The 14,104-nt window shown below is 50.7% G+C and overlaps 1 protein-coding gene across 18 annotated transcripts in view; it reads left to right on the forward strand.

Moving 5' to 3' along the window:
• The window catches only part of HUWE1 (HECT, UBA and WWE domain containing E3 ubiquitin protein ligase 1), a 64,582-nt gene extending 50,984 nt beyond the window's left edge, over window positions 1-13,598 (forward strand). For 12 of the 18 annotated variants that reach the window (XM_075578453.1, XM_075578449.1, XM_075578451.1 and 9 more), the window contains 21 exons: window positions 136-353; window positions 545-833; window positions 1,388-1,490; window positions 1,725-2,268; window positions 2,522-3,044; window positions 3,429-3,535; window positions 4,858-5,014; window positions 5,157-5,289; window positions 5,379-5,611; window positions 6,311-6,438; window positions 6,906-6,987; window positions 7,090-7,245; window positions 7,421-7,666; window positions 7,924-8,041; window positions 8,594-8,734; window positions 9,527-9,814; window positions 10,658-10,763; window positions 11,432-11,549; window positions 11,659-11,840; window positions 12,133-12,323; window positions 12,958-13,598. In XM_075578453.1, coding sequence (XP_075434568.1) covers window positions 136-353; window positions 545-833; window positions 1,388-1,490; window positions 1,725-2,268; window positions 2,522-3,044; window positions 3,429-3,535; window positions 4,858-5,014; window positions 5,157-5,289; window positions 5,379-5,611; window positions 6,311-6,438; window positions 6,906-6,987; window positions 7,090-7,245; window positions 7,421-7,666; window positions 7,924-8,041; window positions 8,594-8,734; window positions 9,527-9,814; window positions 10,658-10,763; window positions 11,432-11,549; window positions 11,659-11,840; window positions 12,133-12,323; window positions 12,958-13,060 — 4,166 coding nt within the window. In that variant the 3' untranslated portion in view covers window positions 13,061-13,598. The remainder of the gene's footprint in view (window positions 1-135; window positions 354-544; window positions 834-1,387; window positions 1,491-1,724; window positions 2,269-2,521; window positions 3,045-3,428; window positions 3,536-4,857; window positions 5,015-5,156; window positions 5,290-5,378; window positions 5,612-6,310; window positions 6,439-6,905; window positions 6,988-7,089; window positions 7,246-7,420; window positions 7,667-7,923; window positions 8,042-8,593; window positions 8,735-9,526; window positions 9,815-10,657; window positions 10,764-11,431; window positions 11,550-11,658; window positions 11,841-12,132; window positions 12,324-12,957) is intronic. The other 6 variants (XM_075578455.1, XM_075578464.1, XM_075578458.1 and 3 more) reach the window with 4 other exon arrangements.
• Window positions 13,599-14,104: the final 506 nt, after the last annotated feature.

Genomic DNA, 14,104 nt, shown 5'->3' on the forward strand with positions numbered 1-14,104 from the left:
CCCCGAAGCGTTTACACTACTTTTTTTGTCCTGGCTGAATAAAATACATATTGGTGTAACTGTGAAAGATTATTCTCTCCCAAACCCCTGCTCGGTGCAGTATGGGACTCACTCTAAACCCTTTCCCTGTGCCAGGTATAAACCTACCTGAGGGGGTGGATCCATCTTTCCTTGCCGCACTTCCTGAAGACATCCGTAGGGAGGTGCTGCAGAATCAGCTGGGCATCCGACCACCCGCCCGTGCTCCTCCCACTGCTGTCCCGGTCATTGCCCCGCCTGTGGTGACCAGTGCTGGGGTCACAGAGGTCAGCCCGGAGTTCCTAGCAGCGCTGCCACCAGCTATACAGGAAGAGGTAAGAGGAGCTGAAGGAGTGAGTGGTGGTCCCCACGTGGTCTCGCGCCTCGTTCTGTTCCCATGATCCTCTTTCTTTGCTCTTGTATCCTTCTTTGACTCGCTGTGCTGTTATTCCTCTCCCACCTCTCTCTATCCGCCCCTTATCCTCTGTGCCATGTGTCCTCACTATCCCCTGCTGCTGCCTCTCAGGTGCTGGCTCAGCAGCGGGCAGAGCAGCAGAGGCGTGAACTTGCCCAGAGTGCCACCTCAGACACCCCCATGGACCCGGTGACCTTCATCCAGACGCTGCCGTCAGACCTGCGCCGCAGCGTGCTGGAGGACATGGAGGACAGCGTCCTGGCAGTGATGCCGCCTGACATCGCAGCGGAGGCGCAGGCTTTGCGCAGGGAGCAGGAGGCCCGGCAGAGGCAGCTCATGCACGAGAGGCTGTTTGGTCACAGCAGCACCTCTGCTCTCTCTGCCATCCTCCGGAGCCCAGGTAACCGCGTCGTCCCTCGCAGAAATATTATATCTATATCCCCCCCCCTCCCCCACCCTCTTAATTCAACTAAAAACTGCCCTTCAAAACCCATCTGTGGCCAACTCCAGTCCTCATGGGCCACCAACAGGTCAGGTTTTCAGGATATCCCTGCTTCAGCATGGGTGGCTAACTAAGATGGATCCACCTGGGCTGAAGCAAGGGACTGGTTGAGCCACCTGTGCTGAAGCAGGGACTGGTTGAGCCACCTGGGCTGAAGCAGTGATATCCTGAACCTGACCTGTTGATGGCCCTTGAGGACAGGAGCTGGACACTCCTGCTCTAAACCATATGGACAGAAACGTTCCCAAAACTAAAAAAGAATAATATCGGTGTAATGAAAACCGTGGCATGAGAAGTCCCCGAGAGTGTAATGAAAACCGTGGCATGAGAAGTCCCCGAGGTGGCAGCTTTTGTATGAATGCAGTATAACCAAATAGAAAGTCCTCTATACAGCTGTTTTTTTGGGTTTATTTTTTTACTTCCCTCTGACCGCACTGTCCCTTCCCCTACAGCGTTCACAAGCCGACTGAGTGGGAACCGAGGGGTTCAGTATACCCGCTTGGCTGTGCAGAGAGGAGGCACCTTCCAGATGGGTGGCAGCAGTACCCACACCAGGTATGAATAGCTGTACTATAATGTTTTTTAAACTCTTCCTGGTCACATTTTGGGTACGCAAAGCCGTTTGCATATCTCTGCTTGCCCCCAGCACCTCCACTGGGAGGCTGCACCAGGCATTCACTACCCTTTAAGAATGACAGCCCTCATTCATTGTTCAGGTGGCAGGAGTGTAAACATAAAGGGCTGTGTCCCTTTGTTATATATCCTCTTCTAAATGTTTTTCCCCTACAGGCCGGCAGGCAGTAATGTGGACAGCCTGCTTCGCCTGCGAGGCCGCCTGCTGCTGGATCATGAGGCCCTCTCTTGTCTGCTTGTCCTGCTGTTTGTGGATGAGCCCAAGCTCAACACCAGCCGCCTGCATCGCGTCCTGCGCAACCTTTGCTACCACGCACAGACACGCAACTGGGTTATCCGCAGCCTGCTGTCCATCCTGCAGCGCAGCAGCGAGACCGAGCTCTGCATAGAAAGCCCCAAGCAGCCCGCCGGAGGCCCTGACAAGAGGGGAGGCACCAAAGCGTGCGCCTCCAGCCATGACAGCCGCCCCCTGGAGCTGCTGCACAAAATGGAGTCCAAGAACTCCAACCAGCTCTCCTGGCTCTCAGTGTCCATGGACGCTGCACTCGGCTGCCGTACCAACATCTTTCAAATCCAGAGGTCCCTGGGGCGCAAGCACACGGAAAAGCACGCGGCCTGCGGCTCCACCGTCCACATCCACCCGCAGGCGGCCCCTGTGGTGTGCAGGCATGTGCTGGACACCCTCATACAGTTGGCCAAGGTGAGGGGGAGAGGCACCTGCTGTTCTGATGCACGCCGCTGTATGTTCAAATAACGGGGGGGAAGGATGGTCTGTAGGTCACTGACACTGCATTCCCACGTGGAAGCTTGTGTGGCATTTTCATAGCTGAGACAATAGTATAATTGTATTGTTGCATTTACTAAACATGTATATTAATCCGTCACGACAAGTTTGCATTGGTTTAACCCTTTCTTTGACCCATGGCTGACCCGTGCATGCTCTTTTCCCGCAGGTGTTCCCCAGCCATTTCACACAGCAAAGGAGTAGGGAGTGCAGCTTGGAAATCAGCGAGAGCAGGGAGAGGAGTATAAAGCTGACCTGCAGCCCCTGCTTCGGGCCGTCCAGCAGCAGTACTGGGGCGGGCAACATCTCCACAGACTTCTGGGACTTGCTAGTCAAACTGGACAACATGAATGTGAGCCGCAAGGGGAAAACCTCCATAAAGTCAGTGCCTGTCAGCTCCGGGGGAGATGGGGAGAGCTCGCAGTGCAGCCTCGAGGCCTCTCCTCTGGGTCAGCTCATGAACATGTTGTCCCATCCGGTCATCCGACGCAGCTCGCTGCTTACGGAGAAGCTGCTCCGCCTCCTCTCCCTGATCTCCATCGCCCTGCCCGACAACAAGGCTACAGAGGCCCTGGCTAATCCAAGCAATGCCATTGCCCCTGCACCTGCCCCAACGCCCGCGACGGCGCCAGTCCCTGTACCCATACCTGCAGTGACTGTGCCAACCATCATCAACGCAAGCGCAGTGTTAAGTAAGTGTTTTTCCCCATGTGGTGCCGCCCCATCCCTACCCATAGGCCCGGCCAGTGACACAGCAAGGGCTGGTGTTGATTTGGGATCTTCCAGTACATGGCGCCAAGACCAAATCTGATCCAAGATGGCTGAATTCATGAGACTTCTTTAGTCTGACACGAATCAGATGCAAGGTAGAAAAAGGGCACAGGACCGGTCCATGGCCTTCTGGGTCTGTCACTCTGATTAGCCAGGCCTGTTGAATTTGTGCCTCACACTGCAGGGGTACATGTCATTGTTATAGACCCCTTTGTGTAATATTGAGCTGCTTGTTCTTGGTGCATAGACCAGTCTCGCCCTGTAGCCCTGCCTCTTATTTATTTATTTTCCTTCTATTTGTGAAGCGGTCACAAAAAGTGGCAAGTCTCCAGCGAAATCCGATGGTGGCAGTGTGCCCGATAAGGTGGCAGCCTCTGGGCTCACGGAAAAGCAACTGCAGCTTTCTGTTGAGGTAAGTTATGGGTGAGGCTTTGCATCAACTAAATCATAACGGCTGCTGGCTGTCCCTAAGAAATGATGCAATCATCAAATTCCCCTTCTGGTGTCTACTCCCGACTATGGACACTTACAGATGTGGTGCTTACATCACGGCCGGCAATGCTCTTATAAAACATTGTATGCCTCTGCCAGCCCTCGGCTCTACAGGGACAATCATTTGCATATAGTGCTACCCGATAAAGGGTGGTGGCTGCTGGTTAGTTACTGATGTCTGATATACAAGAAAACTGGGGCGCTCCTCACAATTATACACACTGATACCCAAAATCTAGTTGGAGTTCAAAGTGGATGTAGATAGGCGGCAATGATGCACATAAATAATAAAATCATGCAATACTAGCCGCTAGTCTTTGCTGCTGCTCAGCAGGTAACGGATCTCCCACGATCCTCACACAGTATGAAGACACAATAAGGCGAGCGCAAGCCAGAAAAAACAGAAACAGCAAAATGTACGTCACACAATAGCCTAAAATGCTAAAAATGGAATAGGTGATGGGAGGGGAATTAGGATGGAAGGAAGTCATACAAAATCACTCACACGGCCATGTGAGTGTATACGCATCACAACAAAGGTGGCTTTAGCTTACGGCTTGCTTCATTGATCACTGGTCCTGACGGAGATCTCAGGAGAGGAGGGGAGAACAGCAATAGGTGTATGACACTGTCAAGTGACAATAAATGGTGGGGTGGATAAAATAGATATATAAAAACCACTCACATGGCCGTGTGAGTGATTTTGTATTACTTCCTTCCATCCTATTTCCCCTCCCATCAGCCATTCCATTTTTAGCATTTTAGGCTATTGTGTGACTTACATTTTGCTGTTTCTGTTTCTGTTTTTTCTGGCTTGCGCTCGCCTTATTGTGTCTTCACAGTTACTGATGTCTGCCTATCTATATAAATTCAGGTCTTAGCAGAGGGGCTTCAGTGTCCCCGAACTTTCCGGAGGAGAGCTCCTGCATGTTGCAGTAACACTTATACACCTCTATACTAGGGGTTCTCAATTCCAGTCATCAAGACAACCCCCTCCCCCCAGGTCAGGTTTTAAGGATATTCCTGCTTCAGCACAGGTGGGTCCCCTGATTGAGCCACCTGTGCTGAAGCTGGGATATCCTGCCCCTCTGGCAGTAATGTGGTTAGTTGAGGTGCAGTAATGCAGTTTGCCGTTGGAACAGGCCGTGCCTGCAGTGAAGATATTGGGGAGCTCTGTGCTTGGGCTGACTTTGTGTGATAAGCGTGCGTTTCAATTCGCTGCTGTGGCTTTTTCCCTCCTAGGTGCTGACGTCCCACTCGTGTTCAGAGGAAGGCCTGGAAGATGCAGCCAATGTACTACTGCAGCTCTCCAGAGGGGATCCTGGGACACGTGACACTGTACTGAAACTGCTGCTCAGTGGCGCCCATCACTTGGGATATACCCTGTGCAAGCAGATAGGTAAGGAAGAGGCCTAAACTATATACTCCTGCTGTCTGTACAGTGTACATCCCAATGTACACTGCTTTAGCAATGCTAGACAGCCACATCGGGGTGACAATGGAGAACAGATGCGCGTTAATCGCGCTGGTTTTCCTGCCAGGTACCCTGTTGGCAGAGCTGCGCGAGTATAACCTGGAGCAGCAGAGACGCGCTCAATGCGAGACCCTCTCTCCTGACGGCCTTCCCGAGGAACAGCCTCACAACACCAAAGCTAAGGGCAAAATGCAGAGCAGGTTCGTGTGTGGTCCTGTGTCTGTGTGTGTGTGTGTTTTGGTGTTGGCTACGTGTGGGTCTCAGATCAGAGTTCAATCTAAATTGTTAGGTCTGTTCCCGCCCCGTCCCTGCGGTCCAGGTTTGACATTGCAGAGAGTGTGGTGATCGTGGCATCTCAGAAGCGCCCACTGGGAGGGCGGGAACTGCAGCTGCCCTCCATGTCCATGCTGACGTCCAAGACCTCCACGCAGAAGTTCTTCCTGCGAGTGTTGCAGGTTATCATCCAGCTCCGGGACGACACCCGCAGAGCCAACAAGAAGGCCAAACAGACCAGCAGACTAGGTAGGAACCTGCTGCAGGTGTCACGCTTACACGCGAGCGAGGCAGGGCCATGAAATAGGGAGCAGAGGGAAGAAGCGCACCCCTCTGCCAGATTCCTGCTCAGACTGGCCCGAGGATCCTGCGTTCTGCGTGTCCACAGACACTGCTTCGCGGTGCCACTGACTGTACACGGTCTGTTTGCATGCCACATTAATACTCGCGTTGCAACACATTGCTGTGCATAAAGTCTCTCTTTCCCTTGGTTTAACTGGTTTTCCGGGTTACTGCGCAGACGGGGTGTTGGAATATGACCGACAGGTGACTGCCACCTAATAAAGGTCATTGACTCCAAGCTAAGAGCACAGGAATTCTTCCTGATGCCATTTCTTTTTCTTGGCACGCGAGGGCTATATAGTTTTACCTGTTTAAGGAGAGTTTACACCCTTTGTTTTTATTTCGCACCAATTGCAAATAACTATTCAATAACGGGTTTTAGTTAATGTACTTCACATTCTCCCAGTTACACATTGCGTTGCGAAGTAGAGTTTTGTGCATTGGAGTATACAACCCATTGCTGCCCCATAACCCGAGTGGGGCAGGATAGAAAGTGCGTGGGATAGCCGAGGAAGGTTATGCTGTGGGAGGGGGGGCTCATGGGGCTATAGGATGGTGTGGGGTCTGAACTTACCTGGCTTTGAAATTCCCCTTCTCTTGCTGCAGGGGCTACCGGCCTGGCCTCGGCTAGTAGCATCCAGGCAGCTGTGCAGCAGCTGGAGGCCGAGGCTGATGCCATTATACAAATGGTACGTGAGGGTCAAAGGGCGCGGAGACAGCTGCAAACTGCAACGGTTAGCATGATGACTGGCGCCTGCAGAACATCCATCCTTAGTTTGTTCCCCCCTTTTTATTTGATCTATTTGTTTTTCATCCTTTACCTGTCTTCTCCCTTTCCCCCCTGCTTGTTTTGTGCATGTCTTAGTGTGTGCGCATTGCGTCTTGGTTTTGTGTGTTTGTGCACTTGTTGTGGTGCCCGCTTGTTTGGATGTGCCGGGTTGCAGACGAGGCATGCTCCCCTCTGGCTGCTTTCTGCACGTTCCCCCTGGCACAGCACCCACAGGGAAGCTGTTAACGCCTTGCTTTTCACTTGCACAGTCACTGTTCCTCATGCTTTGTGTTTGACATTGCAGCATACCCTGTGCTTCTCAGCCTGCCTTTATCACATATCGTTTCATCTCATCGCCCACCTCTTTCCCAAACCCACTTGGTAGCCCATGCTGCTGTTGTCATCCGTGTAACCGGTTCTTATCTCGTTCAGGCGGAGGGTTCTGCTCGCAGGGAGGAGTCTCCTATGGATGTTGACCAGCCATCTCCGGCCACACAGGACACTCAGTCAGTTGGTCAGTGTACTGTCGAGGGGTGTGAGGTGGTGATAGTGGAGATGTATAAAAGGTGTGCAGGTTCCTTGATGTATGGCTGCTTTCTTGTTCTGGTGTCTGCAGGCTCTGAAGCATCGCAGGCCGCAGACAAGGAGGAGGAGGAGCGGCTGCCAGAGTTGCCCTTGCTGAGCGAGCAGCTGAGCCTGGACGAGCTGTGGGACATGCTGGGAGAGTGCCTGAAAGAGCTGGAGGAATCGCATGACCAACATGCTGTGCTAGGTAACAAAGGACTGAGATCATCTCTTAAGTGGTACAGCAGGGAAGGGGTTACACAGGATTGCTCTGACAACGGAAACGTTACACCCCAATCCTCTGTAGTTTGTGAGATTGGATTATGAAATGATGCTGTGCAGAATTCTCCATGATGGTTTATTTTTGTTTCTTTGCCCTGCAGTTCTTCAGCCGGCCGTGGAAGCCTTTTTCCTTGTCCATGCCACAGAGCGGGAGAGCAAGCCGCCCGTACGGGACACTCGGGAGAGCCAGCTGTCTCACATAAAGGACGAGCCCCCTCCCCTGTCCCCGGCCCCTCTCACTCCCGCCACTCCTTCCTCCCTGGATCCGTTCTTCTCTCGGGAGCCCTCCGCTATGCACATCTCCTCCAGCCTGCCTCCCGACACTCAGAAGTTCCTACGTTTTGCAGGTGCGGGTCTCCAGTGTGTTCACAAAGGCATGTCTGCCATGCTCCCCCTGCACAGAGCCATGTGTGCATATCAAACCCAAGTTCACACGGAGTGAAATTGTTTGTTACAAGTTTATTTTCAACCTGCAGTATGTGAGGAGCGCTCCTAGGGAAGTGGTGGAGTGCGTGTGCTGTCTCAGAAAGGAAGAGGGTAGAGTAAAAATCGCAGGTGGCTGGGTATCTCACACTCTGGTTTCGTCTGTCTGCCTTTTTCCCAGAGACGCACCGCACTGTGTTGAACCAGATCCTGCGGCAGTCCACCACGCACCTGGCTGACGGACCCTTCGCAGTTCTGGTGGATTATATCCGAGTCCTGGACTTCGATGTCAAACGCAAGTAAGTTCAAAGCACCCAGGAGCTTTAGGAATGGGTGGGGGGCGGGATAGCTGCTGGTTAAACAGGGTTTCTACAAACACTGGTGATGTCAGGCCTGCGTTTCCTTGGGCGTATTATCGGTGACCCAACTAGTAGTGCAGATTGAGGTCAGGGAATTGTAGGATTATTACCCAAAATGTAACCCCTGGCTGCTGGAAGGGTCCGGAGCAGGTTGCATCTGGCAGTGTATGTGTTAAAGTGCCGGCTCCCACGTGTGGCGGTCACTGGGGTGAATGCAGTGCTGACCTGCGCATATCTTTCTTATCGGAACATGATATTGTGGATAGTGTGACGGGTCTAACGTGCCGAGACACGTGGGATACCCAATGAGCTGGCATTGGATCGCAAGCTTCCGGTGCCATTTCCTTAGCCACACGTTCCCCCCTGGTTTGATGTTGGAAGCGGATGCCTGAAAGCCGCAAAGGCGCCCAATGAATCGTTAACGCGCCTAAGTGCAGTTTGACTCGGGATTGCTCATCATGGTGCTTGTCCTCCCATTCCCCCCCCCCCCAGATATTTCCGCCAGGAGCTGGAGCGCCTGGATGAAGGGCTGCGCAAGGAAGACATGGCCGTGCACGTAAGGCGTGACCACGTGTTTGAGGACTCGTACCGCGAGCTGCACCGAAAATCCCCGGAGGAAATGAAAAACCGATTGTAAGTGGCGCCGTGGTACGGGCCACGATACCAGCACGGGGGCAGTGTCCCAAGCGAGAGAAACGCCAAACACAACCTCGCCTGCTATGTAACGGCGGCATGCCACGGGGTCGCTGGCTTATTCTCCCCCACCGTGAAACGGTGTACAGGATGTGTGGTCACCTCACTCCCGTCCTGAAGGGCCACCAACAGGCCAGGTATTGGGGATATCCCTGCTTCAGCACGGGTGCTCAATCAGAATGACTGATCCACTGATTGAGCCACCTGTGCTGAAGCAGAGATATCCCTAATACCTGGCCTGTTGGTGGCCCTTCAGGACTGGAGTTGTCCACCCCTGTTGTAGAGCTCTCTTGCCTATAACCTCAGTGTGCTGCTCCTTGACATTGTTAACTAAAGAGTTTGATCAATAGGGGGGGGTATACTTACATACTAATGGCGTGTGCACATGTAGCTGCTATAGCGATCGTGTCGTGTCCCATGCAGCTCTTGTGGACATTACAAACAATATCAATGTATTTTTTCTCTTTGTGGGGGTGTAAAAGTATGTAAAAGTCTCTAAAATATTGCGGGCCTGTTATATGCTGGGAAGCCACTTCCCTGTGCTGGTAAGGCTTGTGATCCCATTCATTTGAATGGAACTGGACCCTTCAATATACTGCAGAGGTCTTCCCAATGGCGAAGGGAGATGAGGGAGCATTGTAACACCATACTGGCAGCTTGCTATACTGGTGTGTAAGAGCCTGTAGAGGCCTGTGTAGCATCCCCTCACCTCCTCATTTCCCCCCTGCCTAGGTACATAGTCTTTGAAGGGGAGGAAGGACAGGATGCCGGTGGGCTGCTGCGGGAGTGGTATATGATCATCTCCCGGGAGATGTTCAACCCCATGTATGCCTTGTTCCGCACCTCTCCTGGGGACCGCGTCACCTACACCATCAACCCCTCCTCCCACTGCAACCCTAACCACCTCAGCTACTTCAAGTTTGTGGGTCGCATCGTGGCCAAAGCCGTGTACGACAACAGGCTGCTGGAGTGCTACTTCACACGGTCCTTCTACAAGCACATCCTGGGCAAGTCCGTCAGGTGAGATCCGAGCGGGAACTGCCAACTGTGCTCCAACCAGCAACACTTACAGGTTATATACAGCAGGATACATCTCTGTGCTCCAACCAGCAGCACGTACAGGTTATATACAGCAGGATACATCTCTGTGCTCCAACCAGCAGCACGTACAGGTTATATACAGCAGGATACATCTCAGTGCTCCAACCAGCAGCACGTACAGGTTATATACAGCAGGATACATCTCGGTGCTCCAACCAGCAGCACGTACAGGTTATATCCAGCAGGATACATCTCACTGCTCCAACCAGCAGCACTTACAGGTTATATACAGCAGGATACATCTCCGTGCTCCAACCAGCAGCACTTACAGGTTATATACAGCAGGATACATCTCTGTGCTCCAACCAGCAGCACTTACAGGTTATATACAGCAGGATACATCTCAGTGCTCCAACCAGCAGCACTTACAGGTTATATACAGCAGGATACATCTCCGTGCTCCAACCAGCAGCACTTACAGGTTATATACAGCAGGATACATCTCAGTGCTCAGGCCACAGCTAATGTGTGTGCTGTGCAGAGCACTTTCCGCTAAAAAGCCCTTTTCCGTTTACACGGGTGCAACAGGAGTTTCTTCCAATGCAGGCCTTGGTGGCGTGTAAGACTGTACTGCAATCTTTTGCAAGCCTGTTTGACAAAGGCGGTTGTAACTGCTTGTGTTGCATAGATTGCTGTGATGCAGTTAACGCACAATGTCCAATTTAGCTGATGGTGCATCATTATTGCCTGAACCTGGGTAACCCCTTGTTTATCTGTGATGCCCTTTTCTAACCATGTGACACGCTTCCCCCACCCCCCCAGATACACTGACATGGAGAGCGAGGATTACCACTTCTACCAGGGTCTGGTCTACTTGCTCGAGAATGACGTCTCAACACTGGGATACGATCTGAGCTTCAGCACAGAGGTAAAGAACCCTGCCTGTGAGGGTCTCCAGCGGGGGGGGCTGTTGTGGGATGTTTCGCTGCTGCAGACAGCAGTGCAGGCCCTTTCAATAGCAAGCGAGTTGGATATGCATCTCTTGTAGAAAATGCACAAGAGGCAGCAACACTCCAAAATACAGTGATACGCTCGTATATAAAACCGCCAACATTTCTGTCCACACGGGGTCTTCCCTGCTATGTTTTTGTTGATGTTTTTGGAGTGCTGCGGCCTCTGTACTTTTTGCTAGAGATTAAGCAGATTTGGAAGGGGGCTTCTGCCTGGCAGTTATAGCTCTCGTTTCGGTATACTTTGCGGGGTGAGAGTATTCCATGCTTCCCCGTGAGGCCCACCCTTTCACTGCTGTTCTACACACGGATTATCAGCTGTTGCACTCCTTCTCCACACCTGCTCTGTAAATTCTTGGTACTTATTCATTTTAGCCTCTATCCAGCACTGTGTTTATTAACCTGTACTCTGCCATGGATCAACAGAACCGCTTCCCAGCACACCATGTAAAAGTACTTAATCACATTGTCCACTTCAGTCAGTGCAGGTCTCGGACTTGCTCTGAGAAGCTGTTCATACTTCTCTTGTTGAGTCTGTATCTTTTGCTCAGCTCTTTAGCGTTTGTCTTCCGTTTCTTCTTTACAGGTCCAGGAGTTTGGAGTCTGTGAAGTTCGTGATCTGAAGCCCAACGGTGCAAACATTCTGGTGACGGAAGAGAACAAGAAGGAATATGTCCACCTTGTGTGCCAGATGAAGATGACCGGTACAGTAACAGATTGCAATAAAGACCCAATGGGTTTTGTGTATTGTGATAAATAAATGTTCCTCTGTGATATTGTCTAACTCGGCCTTCACCCCCCTCCGCCCAACAGGTGCGATCCGCAAGCAGCTGGGGTCCTTCTTGGAAGGGTTCTATGAGATTATTCCCAAGCGTCTTATCTCCATCTTCACGGAGCAGGAGCTGGAGTTGCTGATCTCCGGCCTGCCCACCATAGACATCGATGACCTGAAATCCAACACAGAATACCACAAGTACCAGTCAAATTCCATCCAGGTGAGGGGAACCGCAGAGCCACTGTGGCCAAGCCTGACTGACTTTAGGCGTAGCTTTTCTCCCACAACCTGCTGCACTATACTTCCTTGTAGAGGTGCATTTTCACCGGTTGAGATTGGAGGAGCCAATGATCACTTCATATGGTTACCATAATAGGACATCCCACTGCTGGTTAGTAGGTACCCTCAAATTCCGTTATGCTGCTTGTGACGGTGTAGTACATGTTGGTCCCACATCTTCAGCTCCGTGATGGTTAAGACCTTAATATGCCCCGGTCTTACTTTCCCTGCAGATTCAGTGGTTCTGGAGGGCATTGCGCTCTTTCGATCAGGCCGACAGAGCGAAGTTCCTTCAGTTTGTCACCGGCACCTCTAAGGTCCCCCTGCAGGGCTTTGCGGCTCTAGAAGGGATGAACGGCATCCAGAAGTTCCAAATACACCGGGACGACCGATCCACTGACCGGCTGCCATCTGCTCACACCTGGTAAAAGACGAGTTGGATCAGGGGACTTAGTTGTGTGTTTTCCCATTATTTCCCAAGGCCTTACTTGACATTTTGGCGATGGGACGCCAGGGAACTCTTTTTAGTGTTGGAGAAATATTAATATTTTTTATTTGTGGGTGCGAGAGCCTTTTTGGTCTAATTTATTTTCTTATAAAAAGTTTTGTTCTACACCAGCTCCTCCAGCTTTGATAATGCGCCATTCTACCATAATAGAAGTGAGCCCATAACTAGACTGGGATGTTTCCTTGGGTACTTATTGTAATGGAATACGTTCACTTTGTGGCGGGTTTGTTTTGTTTTTTGTACATACCAGGGCTTCCACATTATTACTTCTCCAAGAAATGTTATTTAGTGGGACTGCTCTTTTAACCCGTTGGCTACCAGTGGCGCCTGTAACCCGTTGCTATGCAGTTCTGCCCCTCTCTCAGCAAGAGTTTATGTTGAGAATTTGGCCAGAAAGTTAGAAGCTTTTAGAAGTAAGCAGAAGCTGCAGACCAGGCAATGCGTGGATATACCAATTGCTACTGGGCCTGTGCATGCAGATTATAATATTGCTGCCATTCAAGGCTTTCTACTAACACACTGTTGTTTTTTTTAATTATTATTGCTTTAGTTTCAACCAGTTGGACCTTCCAGCCTACGAGAGCTACGAGAAGCTACGTCACATGCTGCTGTTGGCTATTCAGGAGTGTTCGGAGGGGTTTGGCCTGGCCTAGAAGGCCCCGCTGTGTTTGTTTTCTACTGTTGGACTTTAGTGGGAGAAAAAGCAAAACCAAGCCATGCATCTATCTCGCTCACCCTGCTGGCACCAAAAGAGGGACTTGCCTTCCAAAGCTGCCGCCTGCGTCTCGGCTCCCTTCCAATGGCGAACTGGCTGTGCCGAGACTTGAAAACACTGCTCTGCGGGGTGCAGAGAACGGGGAGGAGCAGGGGGGAAAAAAATGATATATAAGCATATAAATATATATTTTTTTCTGTTTTGCTTTTCTTCAGTTTTGCTTGAGGTTGAGTAGTGGTGATACTCAACTGTTTCAAAAGAAAGCTCTGAACGCAGGGTGTAAAGTGAAGGCGGTTTAAATAAATGGTAAAAATATATATGTGAAAAGAACCAATGGAAGAACAGAAAACTAGAGCACTCGTTATGAAATTGCCACTATTCCCAACGCTTTTTTTTTTTTTTTTTTTTCAGCTTAAAATAAAATACAGAGGTGTTTACCTGTAAATAAAACCACTGACCGGAAAATACCCTATCAATACAGTTTTTATTTTATTCCCCCCTCTTTCTGGTGGGGTTTGGAGGATTCGGAAGGGGGGGGGGGCGGGAAGGGGAGAGGAGGAAGGGGAGGAGCGTGGGAATGAGATGGTGGAAGGGTGGTGGTAGGAATCCGCAGCATGGAGGGTTTGGGTTGGAAGTGGGGGGGGGGGGGTTACGTTGTAACCGGGCTGTCCAATGACTTTGCAAAGACTTTTTGCCATCTTCCCGTAAGAAGAGAGCAGCGAGGGGACGAGACTTTTGCTTTTAGTTGTTGTTCCAAGGGAGCAACAAATGCATTGAAACGCAAAGGAGAAAGTAAACAAAAATAGAATCTAATCAGTTTAGGCGAGGTTCATTGTTTTCTTTTTTTTTTTTATTATATTTATTCAATAACTTTTTTTTATTTTATTTTCCCACGATTTCAGGTTTGGATTGCTAGGGTTTTCTGTTTGAATTATTATTATTTTTTTTTTTTTTTTAATTTTTAATTTCTCTTAATCAGAAT

The sequence above is a fragment of the Ascaphus truei genome, chromosome 21 (assembly GCF_040206685.1).
Source record: "Ascaphus truei isolate aAscTru1 chromosome 21, aAscTru1.hap1, whole genome shotgun sequence".
NCBI classification, from domain to species: Eukaryota; Metazoa; Chordata; class Amphibia; order Anura; family Ascaphidae; genus Ascaphus; species Ascaphus truei.